This window comes from Phyllobates terribilis, unplaced genomic scaffold, assembly GCF_046119375.1.
Source record: "Phyllobates terribilis strain yellow unplaced genomic scaffold, ASM4611937v1 Scaffold_3__8_contigs__length_932513732, whole genome shotgun sequence".
NCBI classification, from domain to species: domain Eukaryota; kingdom Metazoa; phylum Chordata; class Amphibia; order Anura; family Dendrobatidae; genus Phyllobates; species Phyllobates terribilis.
This window is the reverse complement of record NW_027362763.1, coordinates 859550191-859569191: the sequence shown is the minus strand read 5'-3', so window position 1 is coordinate 859569191 and position 19001 is coordinate 859550191. Positions and strand designations below refer to the sequence as shown.

The 19001-nt window shown below is 39.2% G+C and overlaps 2 protein-coding genes across 8 annotated transcripts in view; both read left to right on the top strand.

Moving 5' to 3' along the window:
- The window catches only part of MORN2 (MORN repeat containing 2), a 51660-nt gene extending 44656 nt beyond the window's left edge, over positions 1-7004 (top strand). Inside the window, exons 5-6 of one of the 2 annotated variants that reach the window (XM_073672586.1) lie at positions 3677-3798; positions 6610-7004. In XM_073672586.1, the coding sequence (XP_073528687.1) occupies positions 3677-3779 (103 nt within the window). In that variant the 3' untranslated portion in view covers positions 3780-3798; positions 6610-7004. Of the gene's footprint in view, positions 1-3063; positions 3245-3676; positions 3799-6609 lie in introns of those variants that run through there. The other variant, XM_073672585.1, reaches the window with a different exon arrangement.
- A 10778-nt stretch (positions 7005-17782) lies between these two features.
- Positions 17783-19001, top strand: part of ARHGEF33 (Rho guanine nucleotide exchange factor 33) — a 155800-nt gene continuing 154581 nt past the window's right edge. For 4 of the 6 annotated variants that reach the window (XM_073672572.1, XM_073672567.1, XM_073672570.1 and 1 more), the window contains exon 1: positions 17783-18043. In XM_073672572.1, the coding sequence (XP_073528673.1) occupies positions 17974-18043 (70 nt within the window). In that variant the 5' untranslated portion in view covers positions 17783-17973. The remainder of the gene's footprint in view (positions 18044-19001) is intronic. The other 2 variants (XM_073672568.1, XM_073672571.1) reach the window with 1 other exon arrangement.

The window sequence follows — 19001 nt, the reverse complement described above, 5'->3', positions numbered from 1 at the left end:
GTTCAAACTTACCTAGATCCTTCTGAATCCTTTATCTGACTTCTCTAGTGTTAGTTATCCCTCCTAGCTTTGCATCATCTGCAAATTTGATTAGTTTACCTTCAGTTCCCTTATCTAGATCATTTATAAAACTGGTGATCAACACTGGGGCCAGGACAGAGCCTTGTGGTACCCCACTTGAAACACTCTTCCAGTTGGATGTGCAACCATTTATTAGCACTCTTTGAGTGTGCTCACTGAGCCAGTTATGAATCCACCTAATCGTAGCCTTGTCAATCCCATACTTTTCCCATAATCTCATACATTTTTTCAATAAGGCTAGTATGAGATACTATATCAAATGTTTTTCTGAAGTCAAGATATACTTTATCTACTGCATTTCCCTGATCCACCCAGTCAGTGATTCCATCATAGAAGGAAATTAGATTAATCTGGCATGACTTGTTTGATACAAACCCATGCTGGCTCTGGTTAATTACTGTATTCTTATCCAAGTACTTACATACATGCTGTTTAATAATTTGTTCAAAGATCTTTCCTGGTATAGAAGTAAAGCTAACTGGTCTGTAGTTTCCTGCCTCCATCTTCTTTCCTGTTTTGAAGATAGGGACAACATTTGCCCTTCTCCAGTCTTCTGAGACTCCTCCTGTTCTCCAGGATTTTTCAAAGATTCTGGCTAGTGGTTCTGCAATTTCCTATGCTATCTCTTTCTGTACTCTAGGATGTAATTCTTCTGGACCAGGAGATTTAAATTCATTTAAATTATCTATGTGTTCCCTCACCATATCTCTGTTTATAGATTGTTTTATTCCTCCAATAACACAGTGAAGATCAGTTGGTGTTACATTTATTTTCTTAGAGAACACAGATGCAAAATAGGAATTTAAAAGTTCGGCCTTCTAAACATCATTTTTGACAAGTTCACCCTTTTCTTCCTGTAAAAATCCTATAACATCTTTGGCTTTTCTTTTGCTTTTGACATACCCCCAAAATCTTTTTTTATTGATTTTCGTCTCCCTTGCAAGCCCCCTCTTTCCATTTAATATTCATTTATTTTTTCCTTTTTAGCAAGTGTTTAAGTTCTGTGTTCACCCATCCTGGTCTCGTTAAATGCTTCCAATTCTTCTTTCTTTTAGGGGTTGTTACTGATTGTGCAGTGAGATTTTCATTGAGCAAAATCACCCATCCTTCTTGGACATTTCTGTCCTTTAGAACATCCAGCCATTCGACCTTTCCTACCCTTTTTCTCGCTGGTCTTCCTCCTCTTGTAATCCAAAATTCAAGGATAGCATGTCCGCTGTCTCCTAAATTCCCAGCCACCTTTACTTCCTCAACCATTTCCTCCCTGTTTGTAAGAATTAGTTCCAAGATGGCTGATCCTCTTCTCTCTTCTACCTTTTGAAAGATAAAGTTGTCAGCGACGGAAGACAAGAATTTTCTGGACCCATTACATTTGCCTGAGAGAGATTCCCAACAAATATCTGGATAGTTAAAATCTCCCATGATCACTATTTTGTATGTTTTTGAGAATAGAGAAATCTTATGTAAAAAGAGTTAATTCATATAGTGAAGAATGGTAGGATCATAGCAACTTACTCTACACATAGGAGAAGAAGTTAGTGACAACGTCTTACTGCATTAATCTGTTGTGTGACACTATATGGTGCCACTCACTTCTTTTCTTTTATCTATATTTACTTATAATGCTTAAAGAGAACATGTCAGCTCTCTAAACATGTCTGTTTCAGTTAATTCCTGGTGTTCCTCTGTTATTCCTCCTTGAAATGTATAAATTAATTGTTAGTTGGGTGTTACCATTTCTTTTCTCAGTCAGGTAGGTATTTTCACAGTCAGCATTACTAGGACAGTGTTACTGGGTAATGGTAACACCCAATTGTCAATTTATTCGTAAACATTCAGGAGGAATAACCAAGGAATTGCATAATTCAGTTGCAAGTCAGTATCCACTAAAACTTAAAGAGTAACTGTCTTCACTGAAGACAGATTTTACCCGTGAATTGAAAATTTTGACAGAGTATGATCAGTCCTGGAGGAGAAAGAAACACATTTCTTTGATGAAATAAATTACAAAGTGTCTAATTTTCCATTGTAATGTTGATTTATATAATAAAATTAAAATAACAGTTATTCTCTAAAGCTCAGTTTTGGCTAAACATCCAGTATCCCAGCCTTTCTCATTTTGTATTGTTTTTTCAACATATATAAAAAGTTAGACTCAACGTTGAAATTACAACACTACGAATGAAAAGTTGTTGACATTTGTAAATCACAGGATGGACAGTCAAACTAATGATAAGGCAATGATTAAAAAATGGAAAAAAAATGGAAAAACATCTAATTTTATTCAGTATCGGGTAAGAGCTCCACATTCAGAAATACATGCATTTACACACCTTGGCATGATATCAATGAGGTTATTAATGGTTGTCTGAGAGGAATGTTCTGCCAAGCTGAATCCACTTTAAATCATCAAGATTCGCTGCTGACGGCTGCCTTTACAATTGCCGAATGATGACAACTTAGATTTGCTCCATGGGAGACAAGTCTGCAGACTCTGCAGGCCATGGTTCAATGTTTAGTCCATTCAGGCTGCTCGCAGTAACGCAAGAAATATGTGGCCTGGTGTTGTGTTAGAAAATGGCTCTGGGACACTTTGGAGAAATGGCTGTACCACTGGTTCCACAACCAGAGTACCTGGAATAAAGGCTAGAGGACTCCGCCTGTCATACATTATGCTACCCCACACTATTATCTGAGGTGTAAGACCTGTGTAACATTCCCTGTGGAAGGCTGTATCTTGGCGTTGCCCACAAGCTCTCCACACTAATCTCCGGCTATCATTGCGTCCAAGACAAAAAATGGGACTCATCGTTGAAGATAGACCTCCGCTCCAACCGCCATTGCTGTCTTGCTCTGTCTTGATGGCCAGAGGTACTGTACATCTGTAGCTAGTTTACCAATGTTGTGCAAATGCCTTCTGTGGGTTTGTGTAGAATATTTGATGCCTTAGAATTGGTATGTGATATCTAATTTCAATTGCAGTACAGAATGGATCAATGTTCTACCAAGGCTTGCAGCATCTCTGGACTTGTCTCCCACTGAGCACAACTGGGACGTCATTGGTCGGCAATTACAGAGGGAGCTCCCAGCAGCGGATCTTGATGATTTTCCTGCTCAAGTGCATTCAACGTGGCTGGATATTCCTTAGACAATCATTAATAACCTTGATAGCAGCCAAGGCATTTAAGTGCATGTATTTCTGTGCATGGGGCTCATACTCAATACTGAATAAATCGAGATGTTTTGAAAATTTTGATTCCATTTTTTCATCATTTGCATATCATTAACATGTCTATCCATCCCATAATTTCCATAATTCCACTTCCACGACTTTTCCTTCTTGGTGTTACAATTTCAATATTGAGGCGTGTAGTATTAAAATAGAGAATTTTAAAATAAAACCTAATTATCTACCTAATTAAATTGCATTTTCAATAACAATGTGAGTGTGCAGTGTCTGTCACATGTAATCCTGTTTCAGAGAACAATCATCTTTAGTAGAAATAGACATCTAGGGCAGTAAATTAGAGCATTTCATGCATGAAGTACGTGTCAGAGAGAATCAAGCCTCACCCAGACTCTTCTACCTTCACAGGATGATAGGGGAAGGTGAATATGTGGATGCCAATGGACTGCAATGGAAAGGATTGTTTCATTATAAAGCAGCACCCGGCCTGAAGTTAAGGCTGAAGATGTAAATGATACCAGATTTACAGTGTATGGATCTACTTTACACCTGCTGTACTATGCAGCTTTTCTTGAATCATTTCACCATTAAAGCTTTTCAAAAGTCTGATCTACAGTATAAGCTAAGAAATGAAGCAAGACTTCTAGTCACAGACAAATGCTGGAGATGTGTCCTGAAATCCCTTTTATGCTGCAGAGTACAAGGAGATAAAAATTTACATACGATAGAATTTTTTATTCATCAGCATATTTTGTGTGAAGAATAAGAAGCACAGACAATTACAACTTGCATAGGAAAAGATAGCTGGCTCTATATTGGGGGAAATAAGTATTGAACACGTCACCAATTTTCTAAGTAAATATATTTTTAAGGCTAAGTGCCCACGAAGCAGAAATGCTCCGGATTTTTTCTGCATCTCCCTGGCAAGAAAAACGCATGTGGATTTTACATGTGTTTTCCCCGCCAGGTAGAAGCGTTTGTGAAGCGTCTTTGCATGCATTTCTGCATGCGGGTTGTAAAGCGCTTTTCCAAGCGATTTTAGCATCACTTGGAAAAGTGCTTGACAACTTGGTCACACTATATAAATCCATGCAACCGACATGGATTTATATAGTGTGACCAAGTATTGATGCTGCAAATGCAGCATCAATAGTAAAAAAAAGAATAAAATGGTGAAAAATAAAAAAAACATTATACTCACCTTCCGATGGCCCCCGGTCTCCTTCTCCGGTGTCTTTGACAGCTCACGGTGGTGTAAAAGGACCTTTGATGACATCATTTAGTCATGTGACAGATCACGCGAACGTTGACGTCAGCAGTCGCGTGACCTGTCACATGACTAAATGGCGTCATCGAAGGTCCTTTTCCACCACCGCGAGCCGCCAAAGACACCGGACGCACCGTACAGGAGACCAGGGGCCATCAGAAGGTGAGTATAATTTTTTTTTTATTTTAATTCTTTTTTAACTACAGGTACTATGGTACCTGGGTCCAGAGGAGAGTCTCCTCTTCTCCAGAGCCGGGTACCATCCGTGCATTGAATCACTTAATATCCGCGTGTGTACATGTACTCATGCGGATATTATGCGATTCAATGCCAGTCAATGGCGGCAATTTTGCGTTTCCGCAAAATTAATGGACGTGCTGCGGATTTTTCCGCAGCATGTGCACAGCACATGCGGATTATCATTGGGGACCATGGGGCACGTATTACCAAGCGTTTTTTAAGCCTTTTCGCTGCAGAAATTCCGCTGCGAAAACTCTTGAAAAACGCTTAGTGGGCACGCAGCCTAAAGGTGCTATTGACATGAAATAATCACCAGAAGTCGTAACAATTCATCCAGTCAACACAGTAATTGAAATCAGACCATAGATGTCCATAAATTATGTTATGTGTAATAATGAAAAATTACACAGGAAAAAAGTATTGAACACTCTTACTGAAATTGATTTAATATTTTGTACAAAAGCCTTTGTTGGTGATAACTGCTTCAAGAAACTTCCTTTATGGAGAAACTAGTCGCATGCATTGCTCAGGTGTGATTTTGGCCCATTCTTCCACACAAACACTCAAATCCTAAGGGTCCCATGGGCTCCTTCTATGAACTCTGAGCTTTAGTTCCTTCCTTAAATTCCCTATTGGATTCAGGCCAGTTGATTGGCTGGGCCATTCTAGCAGCTTTATTTTCTTTCTCTGAAACCAGTTGAGAGTTTCCTTGGCTGTGTGTTTGAGATCATCGTCTTGCTGAAATGTCCACCCTCATTTCTTCTTCATCATCCTGGTAGATGGCAGCAGATTTTTATCAACAATGTCTTGGTATATTTGTCCATTCATCCTTCCTTCAATAATATGAAGTTTGCCAGTGCTGTATGCTGAAAAACAGCCCCACACCATGATGTTCCCACCTCCAAACTTCCCTGTTGGTATGGTTATTTAACATGGTGTGTATTATGGCATCCAAAGAGTTCAATTTTTGTCTCATCTGACCAGACTAAATTCTCCCAGTAATTCACGGGCTTTTCTAAATGTTGTGGAGCAAACTTCAAATGCGCTTGAACATGCTTTTTGCTCAGCAATGGAGTCTTCTGTGGTGAATGTACATACAGGCCATAGATTTTGAGTGGATTACGTATTGTTTTCTTTGAAACAATGCACCTGCTGGTTCCAGGTCTTTCTGTAGCTCTCTTCAGGTGGTCCTTGGCTCTTGAACAACTCTTCTGATAATTCTTTTTAGTCCTCTGTCTGAAATCTTGCAGGGAGCACCTGGACGGGGCCGGTTTATGGTGAAATTATGTCCTTTCCACTTCAGGATTATGGTTCCAACAGTTCTCAGTGGAGCTTTCAGTAGTTTAGAAATACTTCTGTCAATGCCATCAGTATGTTTTGCAACAATAAGGTTGTGTAGGTCTTGAGACAGCTCACTGGTTTTACCCATCATGAGATGTTTCTTGTTTGGCACCTTGGTAATATGACACCTTTTTATAGGCCATCAGTTGAACCAGCTGATATTATTTTTCACTAAGTGACAGGATTGCTTTCTAATTACTGATAGCTTTCAGCCAGTGTCATGACTTTTCATGTCTTTTTGAACTTCTTTCTTCATTTCTTGAATACTTTTTCTCTGTGTTATTTCTTATTATTTCTGAACATCTATGGTTTGATTTCTTTGCCTGTATGGATTGCATGGGTTGTTACCGACATCTGGTGAGAATTTCATGTCAAGAGTACCTTTAGAAATATATTTACTTAGAAAACTGGTGATGTGTTCAATACTTTTTTCACCCGCTGTATATATATATAAACATATATTGTATTTCTTTTACAAATGACTTCAATCAAGAGGATACCTTCAATCAAGAGGATACATGAGATAGTTATCAGCCGAACAGAGGACATCTCTCCCGACTCCCCCATACACGTGAGCATTTGGCTGAGCATTCCTGTGTTTTCAATGGGTTGAGAAGAGAACGACGCTGCAAGACTGTTTTGGCACCTGCTTATCTTCCTTGAAAACAAAGGATTTGGCTATTGGATTGCTAACTGCCCAATCCTTCCTTCCTCTGACATCATCTGTCCCTTGAACAGTCAAAAGGCCCATAACATATCAAATGGTCAGTCAATCTCACTGAAGTAGGTGGGCTTGTCCGTATTTTATTTGATTTGTATGAGGATCTTTAAATATAGGTTTTTTTTAGCTTTTTACTCACACCAAAAATTAAAACACTGTAGCACCTACATTACCTCTTCGGAGTCCATACTTTAAGCTTCAAGCCTGATAAAAATAAGCATGTCTAATATATATTCTGCTCAGTACACAATATATAATATTATAGATGTTCAGATGATCGATATAATTAATGAATATCATAAATAATCTGTGGTTACTATAGCACAATTTACATATACAGTGGAGAAAATAAGTATTTGATACACTGTCGATTTTGCAAGTTTCCACACCTACAAAGAATGGAGAGGCCTGTAATTTTTATCATAGGTACACTTCAACTGTGAGAGACAGAATCTTGAAAAAAAATCCATAAAATCACATTGTATGATTTTTACATAATTAATTTGCATTTTATTGCATGAAATAAGTATTTGATACAATAGAAAAACAGAACTTAATATTTGGTACAGAAATCTTTGTTTGCAGTTACAGAGGTCAGACATTTCCTGTAGTTCTTGAACAAGTTTGCACACACTGCAGCAGGGATTTTGGCCCACTCCTCCATACAGATCTTCTCCAGATCTTTCAGGTTTCGGGACTGTTTCTGGGCAACATTAAGTTTCAACTCCCTTCAAAGATTTTCTATTGAGTTCAGGTCTGGAGAGTGGTTTGGCCACTCCAGGACCTTGAAATGCTTCTTACGGAGCCACCCCTTAGTTGCCTTGGCTATGTGTTTCGGGTCATTGTCAAGCTGAAAGACCCAGCCACGACCCATCTTCAATGCTCTTACTGAGGAAATGAAATTATTGGACAAAATCTCACGATACATGACCCCATTCATCCTTCCTTCAATATAATGCAGTCGTCCTGTCCCCTTTGCAGAAAAGCACCTGCAAAATATGATGTTTCCTCCACCATGCTTCACGGTTGGGACAGTGTTCTTGGGGTTGTACTCATCCTTTTTCTTCCTCCAAACACGGTGAGTGGAGTTGATACCAAAAAGTTCAATTTTGGTCTCATCTGACCACATGATCTTCTCCCATGCCTCCCCTGGATCATCCAGATGGTCATTGGTGAACTTCAAATGGGCCTGGACATGCATGAGCAGGGTGACCTTGCGAGCCCTGCAGGATTTTAATCCATGACGGCGTAGCGTGTTACTAATGGTAATGTTTGAGACTGTGGTCCCAGCTCTCTTCAGGTCATTGACCAGGTCCTCCCGTGTAGTTCTGGACTGATTCCTGACCTTTCTCATAATCATCCTTACCCCACGAGGCGAGACCTTGCATGGAGCCCCAGACCGAGGAAGATTGACAGTCATCTTGTGTTTCTTACATTTTTTAATAATTGCGCCAACAGTTATTGCCTTCTCACCAAGCTGCTTTCCCATTGTCCTGTAGCCCATCCCAGCCTTGCGCAGGTCTACAGTTTTGTCCCTGGTGTCCTTAGACAGCTCTTTGGTCTTGGCCATGGTGGAGAGGTTGGAGTGTGATTGATTGAGTGTGTGGATAGGTGTCTTTTATACAGGTAATGAGTTCAAACAAGTGCAATTAATACAGGTAATGAGTGCAGAGTAGGAGGGCTTCTTAAAGAAAAACTAAGAGGTCTGTGGGAACCAAAATTATTGTTGGTTGGTAGGTGATCAAATACTTATTTTATGCAATAAAATGCTATTTAATTATTTAAAAATCATACAATGTGATCTACTGGATTTTATTTTTAGATTCTGTCTCTCACAGTTGAAGTGTACAAAGGGAACCTGTAAAACTGAACAAGCAGCATGATGTACAACTATAACCACTCTAAAGGAATATTGTGGGAAAACATTCAATTCAACCTATTTTGGCCTTAGGAGTCCAGTAGACAGTCTTAATAAGTATCAAACTGCCATTTCCATGTACATGTTTTTACAGGGACAACATCCACTGGATTCCTACACCCAGAGATCTCAATAAATAAGATATAATTTATAACTTAATATATTCCCTCAATGCTATGTACGTATCAATCTGCTGAGCTCTTCCTTTTCTAGAACATGATACTGTTTGATTCACTTTAAATGGAATCTGTCACCAGGGTTTTGCTATCCCATCTTATTGCAGCATAATGTATGGTCAATTGCTGCAGTTTTAATAAAATCCCTGTATTATCTACTGCAGATCTAGCAGTTCTCTGAATGCTGAGCTCTGTATAACCCCATCCACACCACTGATTGGCAGCTTTCTGGGTACACTTTTGCATAGGCAGAAAGCTGCCAATCAGTGGTGGGGGCGGGGTTATACAGAGCTCATGATTATGGAGGCTATAAGGCAGCAGGTTTACTAGTTCTTTAGTAAAAATATCCTGCTCTTAAAACAGTGACTTTATCACAGCAGGCAGCCCAGTAAGCAACACATCAGTGAAATCAGGGTGTCTCTCTCTATACATTATATTGCTCTCAGATTAAGTGGCAAAAGCCTGGTGTCAGCTTCCCTTTACAAACTAGTGATATTTAGCTCAGTATAAAACAACAGTGCTATTCAGAATTCATAAAGTTGGATAAGTCTCATGAGTTTGACTAGTGTCATTTAGACAATTTTATACCAATGATGGCTTTACTCTGCAAAAGCATAATTGGGTCACCTTTGGGGATCGGGAGGATCTTCCTGCTAAGATTGAATTAAATAAATGTGTGCATATTTGCAGGTGAAATTTTTGCTGGTTTGTAAATGTTAGCTAAAATATGACAACAATACACATTGAAGTGGTTCTACAGTGTCAATTAGTTCTTAAAGGGAACCTGTCAGTAGGTTTGGGGCACTAACCACAAGCATGTCTTTATGCTGCTGGGATTATTCTATACATGTCCATGTAAATACCATCAATTTAATTCATTCAATGGTAAAAGAACATATAAATTACCATAGAAAAGTCCTCTGGAGTGGACATATTGCATAGATGAAGTTAAGGGCTGTGCAACTCTCATCCTTGCACATTTACAGTGGAGCAAAGTGCGTAGTCCTCAGTTTTAGGACACGTTCACATGTTCAGTATTTGGTCAGCATTTCACATCAGTATTTGTAAGCCAAAATCAGGAGTGGAACAATCAGAGAAAACGTATAATAGAAATATGTGCACCACTTCTGTATTTATCACCCACTCCTTGTCTTGGCTTACAAATACTGATGGAAAATACTGACCAAATACTGAAGGTATTTCAGCCTTTAGTCTGAAAAATTTGTGAAAAAATATTACAGGAGCTGCTGCAAATTAAAGTGCAAATCTATATGTGCAAGTGTAGATCTCAATTTCTTGAGATACTTTAGAGCTAAATGTATTAATAGCTTATGCCTTTTAATGATTTTGTGACAGTTATTTTACTTCAGTGCAAATCCATTTAAGACTGGTGTATGAAACATCTGTCTTAGTAAATCTCATCCATAATAAATGAGGTGCAAAACACTTCACTTTTTTATGCAGTTTCTTCTACAAGTTCTGACACATTTTGCTTAGTAAATCTTCAACCATGGTTTTTTTTCAATTCTTTACCTCAAAATATAAATGAATAATAAACACTGATCTATACAAAACGAATAAAAGACACCCGTCAATTATTCATCTATCAACAACAATAAAAAATAGTTATGGTTGTCAGAATGAAGATAAGTATCAAATGAAAACATTTGCTGCATCCTTAATAAAGTTTTCCCACAATCCACATTTTTCGCTTAGGAAAAATATTAGATCATTGAGATGTCACTATTTACCAGTATCGGTATCCCAAGTCCCTTATTTTTGCTGACCAGCATATTGGTAGTGCGGAAGAGTTTACATGGAGTGACAGTTCACTATGTCTTTTGCTCTTCCAGCGTTTGTATATTGCAGCAACATAAGTAGTTTTGTTAGCGCCCTGTATAATTTATGAGTACTTGGTTTTGCTACCACAAGCTGAATAACCAGGTTCCCAGGGGCCCGTGTCAGTTGCTGAAGTTCAAAGAAGACAAGAACACTGGATGACACAATTAGGGTTTAACTTGCTGAAAATATAACAACTGCAACACTTTCTTCTGACAATCAGCAGGCAGCGTATCTTCTCTCCGGCAAAGGAGAATTGAAGTATAAAAAGTTTAAGGGTACATGCCCACGATCCATAATAGCTGCACTTTGGACGCAGCTCACCTGCGCTGCTTCCAAAACGCTGCGTACTACATTAGAAGCACAGTGGATGGGATGCCCACTGTGCTTCTATTTGATGCCGCGTAAACTCACCCGCGGCGTTGCTTTACGAGCCACAGCATGTCAATTTCTGTTGCGGAGATGCTGGTCTCCACAACACAAATTTCCCCAATAGAATGTACTGGATGTGGTAATTCCGCATGTGTTCAGTGCGGATTTACCTTTGTGATCGGACGCAGCGAAAATATGCTGCTTCCAAAGCGCTGCTCTAGCCTGATCGTGGGCACATAGCCTAAAGGGGTTTTCCAGCTCCATGAAATTTTTTACAAACAGCTGACAACAGTTTAACATACCAAAAGGTGTAGAGACAGGTGTACTGTATTTCATAGTCCGTATATGGACTGACCATGGCTTTCCCAAACTTATATATGAGGTTGTAAGTTTGGGTTGGGAGACCTGTGGTCAGTCTGGATATTGCGTTCGTTTTACGGACAATGAAAGCGGCCTAAGGGTGCAGTCAGACGGCTGTATTACTCACGCAAGGATCGCATCGCAATCCTGGGACTGGCTGGCGGCTCTCCTGAACTCAGCGTGACATCTGCCTAGTAATACATGTTGTCACGCTCAGTTCAGGAAAGCTGACTGCCAGTCCAAGGATTCTGATATGATCCTCGCTCGAGTAATACGACCGTCTGACTGCACCCTAATACTCACAATCCAATGCCGCTCCCATGCTGACCTTTTCCTTCTTACATGCCGCCCTTTGTCTACACAACTTTAGAGATGACCACTAGAGCTAGCCTACTGCCTACTCTTATCACTACTCTGCCCAAATCTGTAGGTCGCATCATAGGCAGGCCTGCGGTTAGTTGACTCCTGTTCTGTAAATTACTCACCATACATGTGACATTGAGGGCAGTATTATTTGTGCCTATATCATTCTCTGAACATATGGAAATACTTCTCCCCCCTTGAAGGTAACTGCCACATTACTTTGAAAAATTACCCCCACCCATTGTAAGTGCATATTTGATACTAACTAGGAACACCCACAAGACCTGTTGTTAGAATTTGCTGGGTCCCTGTGGTTGAGCCACCACAATTTTGCCGTTGTTAAAATTGGCTTAGATCCTTACATTTGTAACTTTTTCTTTCTTCACAAACTTCAATTATGAAGTCTTGCATGTAGCATACATAGTTATGTTGAGGTGCAGCAATGTAGTTGAAAACTTCACCAGCATGTGGTTTTACTCAACAGGGTTTTTAAATTGGCTAGTACTGGGTATGCTATTTTAAAGGGATACTATTGTTTACCTGTAAAACTAATTGGCCATTAAAGGGAATTTGTCAGTAGATTTATGTTGTGCAATCTTATAGCAGCATAATATAGAGACTGAGAGCCTGATTCCAGCAATGTGTCACTTACTGGACTGCTTGGTGTATTTTTTATAGAATCTCTTTCTTGTCTGATGTAGATGTAGCAGAGCTATAACTTCTGGGCTGTATGTAACCCTGCCCACACCCCTGATTGACAGCTTCTTGTGTACAATGTACCTGGTCATCAAGCTGCCAATCAGTGATGCGTTCAATGTTACATAGATTAGCTTGACTGCCATGCACATGAGACGTATCCAGCAGTGATAATCTCCTGCTGATAAAATACTGATTGTTTTGAAACTACAACACACAGCCTAATAAGTGACACATCACTAGAATCAGGTTCTCATCTCCTACATTATACTGCTCTCAGAATAAATAGCAAAAACCTGCTGACAGATTCCCTTTAACATTTCGAATGTAAACTACATTGATGCAGGTTAATAAGTAGAGTTGGTTCAGGACCAGGTCCATCATCCATGTCGGTAATCTGCGTCCACTGGACTAAGCCCTGAGGACCACATACTACTTGATGGCATCCATAGTTCTCCTTTTGATCAGCCGGCTCGGCATGACATCACATGTGCGCCTCACCGTAATGATGATTTCACGCCAGGCCAGCTAAAGAAAAGGAGAGCCACAGATGCCATCAAATAAGAGGCGGTTTTCAGGGCTGCCGTCCAACGGCCACAATTTACTGGTGTGACTGATAGACTAGATCCAGCGAATCAATTCACACCAGCTCTAGAAGAACATTTCAGCCTTTGATAGATTTCACTTTTTTTGTACAGTTTTCTATGCATCACTTCATAAAAGTATCCGATGTGTTACATGAAGAATTGTGACTGACAGGTGAAGTTTGATAGCATCAGCTCAGCAACCACATGAAGACTGTACTGATCAGAGCCGATACACCCACACAGATTATAACCTGCGGCATCAAGGATCATCATGTTAGAATTTCTATTAATAAATGTATATGTCCTAAGCCCATCAAGCTCTGCTTAGTTTAACTGTGACTAGTTGTCAATAATGTATAGTCCGTTTCCTTCCTCATTATTAAAGTAGAGGGTCTCATTAAGAACAATATCTATTGTTATGGCTGCAACGAGAGACGGCTTATTTCATCAATTCCAGGGAATTTATAGATCCTATATTGATTTTTTTTCCCTTTTAATGAATGGTTTGAGGTACCTCTTGTCACACGAAATGGTTTCAATGACTAGAAATGCACGCTAGACGTCATTGGGTTCTTCTTCCATCAGATGGACTTTAATAGGCAACCTGAGATATGTCACTATTCATCCATCTCTTGTTATAGATTCAGCCCAGGAGATAGTAAAGGGGTATGAGAAACGTGCAAAAAAGGAAAAACCTCTGGAATTAGATTTCCTTCTAGCACCTGAAAACCACAGAATTAATAATTGGTAATAAACACCTGGGAGCATGTGGAAATCTATTCTGTTCGATATAATATGCAATGTATAATATATAATAAGATATAACATATATAAACAATTCTATCCAAAAAAAATCTTAAATGGTTAAAAAAAATACTCATATTTTTTTTTAATGAGGTGATGAACTCAATCATCTTGCACCCTGGATAATTGCTATCAACAACATATTTCTCACAAATTGAAGTATGGCATCTCTCTAGTGAAATTCCCATTGGCATGACAGTTCTGTACAAGTTCTATGTAGCCATAATATCGAGCCCTGAGTGATCAGTATGTGATCATTTCACACAGAATCCAACAGAGAAAAATGTGCCATTCTTTATCAAATTCTGCATTATAAAAGTATTTTCCCTTAAAAGTATTGAGAATATCTCCTTAAAGGAATATTTTCTATCTCAGGGCTTTAAGAACACGGCTCTTTCTCGCAATACTGTCAGTGGAGAGTTGGTCATGAATGCATTCCTCTCTCCAATCCAATAAAGGTGTCAAAAATTGCCAAAATGCTTATTAAGTTACTTTCAGAACTCACTCTTGCTTCCTTCCCTGTCCATAGACTTCTATAGGTAACTGTAACCTGAATGCTCAGTGAGCTGGCAGTCTGCTTTGTCCATTGTCGAAGATGGATTACTGCTGATTTTAAGACTGAATGGATGCAGGTCAAGTAGCAGAAGTGGCTCATAAGTGGAGAAAGAAGCAGGATTCCATGATATGAAATATTTCAAAGTTTTTTCCATTCACTTGTACATTTGATTGTACTATTGATTTATGTACAGTTTGCTGACACGACAGTGACAATTTAAGAAGATATGCTTCATAGGCTGCACTCACATATCCATGTGATATATATTAGTGCTGACCCATAGAGCTTCGTAGATTCATACATACATCAGTTTTCAAAACAGATCCATGTCTCTACTCAGTTAGACTCAGACCATGTCCTATTCTCATCAGTTTTGTGGATCAAACTTAAATATTAAAATGTATGAGTCATGGATGATACACTGCCGACATACTTTGCACTTCAGAGTTCCATCTGAGTTTCATTTGTTTTTAAGGCCTCATTCAGACATCCATTTTCCACGTACTGTACTTGTTCTAGCCTTGGGCTTCATGGATAGAACACGTACCAATTATAGTCTATGGGGCTGTTCACATGGGACATGTCCTTTTTCTATCGGAGTCACGGATGAAAATCTTTCATGCAAGTTGGGCCTGTGAAGATCACAAACAGCACAAAGATGGCATCAGTTTCCTATCCGTGTGCCATCCTATCCATTTGTAATTTATTTATTATTTCATATGTGAAAATCACTGATGAAACACTGATGGTAAAAGATGACATACGGACCAAACACTGATGAAAATTGGATCCAAAAACTGATGAAACTTGCACCGTTTTGTGTATGGGAAAATTCACTGACATCTAAATGAGGCCTAACTGATACATTGTTAAAAGACATTGGATAAAAAAAGTTCAGACAGTCTACCTGATTCAGTGAAAAAAACTGATGAGAAAAAAATGGAAGACACTATGATGACACCTAAGAAAAAAATTGGTGCGTTTCTCCCAGATGGTATCACTCACTGTAGCCTTGGGGCTCAGTCACACATCAGTTTTTCACGTACGCGTGCTACACGTGTTTTTCACGGATTGCACTCATACCTGTGATAGTCCTTGCGGCTGTTCACATGTCCGTTATTTTTTTGCGGACCAAGTGGTCCATGCTAAATTACGGAGACATATCCGATATTGATCCGAGTATCAGATCAAACTTGGCAATGAAAGTCTATGGGTGAAAAAAATCGGAGGGCACTCGGATGCCATGTGTGTGCAGTCCGTTTTTCACTGACAGGAGAAGGTGGAGAAACTTTTTTTTATCTCATCAGTGAAAAACTAATGTAACTCTGACCAAACTCTGATGACACTGATGAAAATCTGATGAAAACCACTGATTAAACTCAGTCTGTTTTTCTGGTACATAAAAAAACTGACATGTGAATGTGCCCTAAGGAAGAATACCTTTATCCTACACTATTCAAGAAAGTTTTATACATTTTTTTGTTACATTCTGTAATAAATGGATGCATAGATGGACAAGTATGATCTTCATAGACTTCTATGGGTGCCATAGGCGCAAGACCTGTTATTGAGGTGCATGTGGACATGTCATAAATTCCTGAGTTTGGACAACCCTTTTAACATTGTATGGAAGCACCATATTGCCTTTGCTTAAATAGTACTGAGCCATAGGAAATCTACTTTGATTGCCACTCCAATATATTCAGGGCGGAACTGGGACTAAACTTCAGCCTTTAGCGTTTGAATGCACACAGACCCATGCAGCCCCCTCACACCCCTTCTCCCTAATAGGGATCTGTATTACAAATATGACCCTGCCTGTCTGAGAAAATCAGTATTTACTGCAAGATTTTGAGTTCACATGCTCCTCCACCAAGAGCCATTGTATAGACAGAAGAGCTGGTCAGTTGATGAGGAAAGCTCCAGTAAAAAGATAAAGTGGCCAACACCTTTAACTAAACGACTGTACTATGACGGTTATTATCATCATGTAATAGTAGATATCTGTGACTCACCATTGACATTCTCACTGATTGTGGTCATTCATTTTCCCTTTCCTTTTCCATTCTGCCCTGACCGCCATGAACACTCCCTCCATAAATGACTCATCACTTCAGAATGTAACAGAATCTTTGGCTTATCGTTTTAACAGCACCCTCCTTACATTCCTCCTGTACCTCTTTATGAAAAAATAACACCCCCCTGTTCCTCCTTGTAATAAGTAACCTTCATTATATCTCCTTATAATAATGACCTCTATTACATATCCATATAATAATGACCCCCCCATTGTGTCTCTTTAAAAATCAGCCCTATTTGTGACTCATTATAATACTAAACCCCCCTATTGTTGTTACTTTTAATACCCCCCCCAAGACCCCATTGTTCTCATTGTGAATCCCCTGTGCCTGCCTAAGGAAGTAAATATAAACTAACACCCTACTCCCATGCAGAGTGCCAGTCTCCAGGCCAGCAATGGTGGCTCGATGAATTTATGTGATTGTGCCACTCTATGTCTCCTGAATTGGAATTGTGCCGGCCTTTTCAGCCTGGAAGCGTCGTATGGCCTGCCACACTAAAGTGGTGGAGCAGTGAGCTGATGGCTCCCTACTCTGCTACAGGTAATAGGGTCGGCGTCGTGAAGATGCCGATACTGTTAAAATGATTGCATCCTGATGTGGACCACTTTCCAGATGGCAAAGTCCAGCCCTGAGTATATTCCATTATTCTGACATTGATAACTTGAAACAATGTTATAAGTTCATATGATTGGATAATCTACAAAAACGTCCTGTACCAAATGTACAAATTCTATATCGAGACATATGTCAGAAATAATCAGGATTTCATTTAGTTGTACATATTTGATAAGAAATGAACCCAAACCAATAGCTCTCGGCGCACTATGGAATATACGTTTAGGCACATTCAGTATACAGTATGTGCGGGGATGCTCTGCAGGTCAGTGCATTGAAGTAATTGCTGAGGGCAAAGGTGTGGTGCAGTGCAGCAATAAACAAGCGGGAGGTAAGGAGCCTCAATTATCAGGGTAAGTCTCCTGGTTAGCATGTCTAATTCTTCCAATCAATATACTGCCTATAATACTTTACAGTAATTAGGTTCATATGAGACGATAGGAGACGCATCGGCGTGTATACATGAATAATTCCTTCTTGGATAGAGGGCATCATAGCATGGATGGCATCGTCAGCCATAAAGTGTTAATGTCATTAACTTTCGCAGGACTGCTTACTTTAGGGACTGAAAGACAGAGCAGCCTTGTTCAGAGCCTGTGTTCTGCTTGAAGTGAGCACACTGCTTTGATTGCTGAGTCTGAAGGTTATGTAACAAGAAGAAAAGAGTACATTAGTTCCTCTCGCCTCTAAAACCAATGACTAGCTAGTGACAGTTCTAGCCCAGGAGCATTGAGCTGAAGGAGGGCTGCAGCTCCTCCACTCTTCTCACATGCACCTCCAGCTGAGACAGAGCTGTCCTCACAGGCGCACCTTACACCACACTCAAGTGACCTGCGCTGGTGAGTTGACCCTTCATCACTATGCTGTTACCACTCCATTTATTCCATGGTCATTCACATCATCACTTTCTTGTAGTATTTTTTACTGGTTTCTCTGTGGGGTTTTGTAAGAAGATTCCTTTACATTATCACGTTCTTATATATATATATATGTGTATATACATATGTATACATACACACACATACAAACATTATATATTTCTAAATATATATATATACTGTATGTATATATAGTCTCTCCTTTTTATATTTATAGCTACCCGGTCATGGATAATGGTTGTTACAGAATGTTCTTTGGATAAATACCACTGCACAGCTGGGTTAGTTTTTGCACTCATGCCAAACTACCCAGGATCTTCTCTGAGCTGCATGCATTGTCTCCTCGCCTGTCTGCTTTCTTCCTTTGGGAGAGGTTAATAGCGGCATTTGGAAAAAGGAGATGATACAATTAACCCTAATGCTGTATGCACATTTCTATCTATTACAAGGATGTCTCTATAAAGTCGCGTTTTGAATTAGATCTTTACAATATTATCTTGTCCTTATAATTAATGTTTCCTCCTATCCAGTTGTGACTATAGAACAGTATAGGTTTATGTATAATTTCCGTATGGTAGTGAGTAAGTGACCTAAATTTCCTATTATCCGTTAAAGTAAAACTTCACGACTGGTAAAGTGATCCTAATTACCAATGAAACTCAAAATACGCAATATTACAATACATAGGGTCCCAATAATTAAACCTGGTAAAAATCTTTTTAATATTGTTATTAGGTTATTGTTGTTTATTTAGAATATTAATAACAATATTAATTCTGGAGAATATTGTAGAGCACGTATTAGAAAAATTCCGTAAAAATCTATTTTGTGTTAAGTGTTGTTTTTTAAATCACTTTCACGCATTTCAATCATGAATGACATGTTTTTGATATCATGAAAGTCTAAGTATAGCAATTTG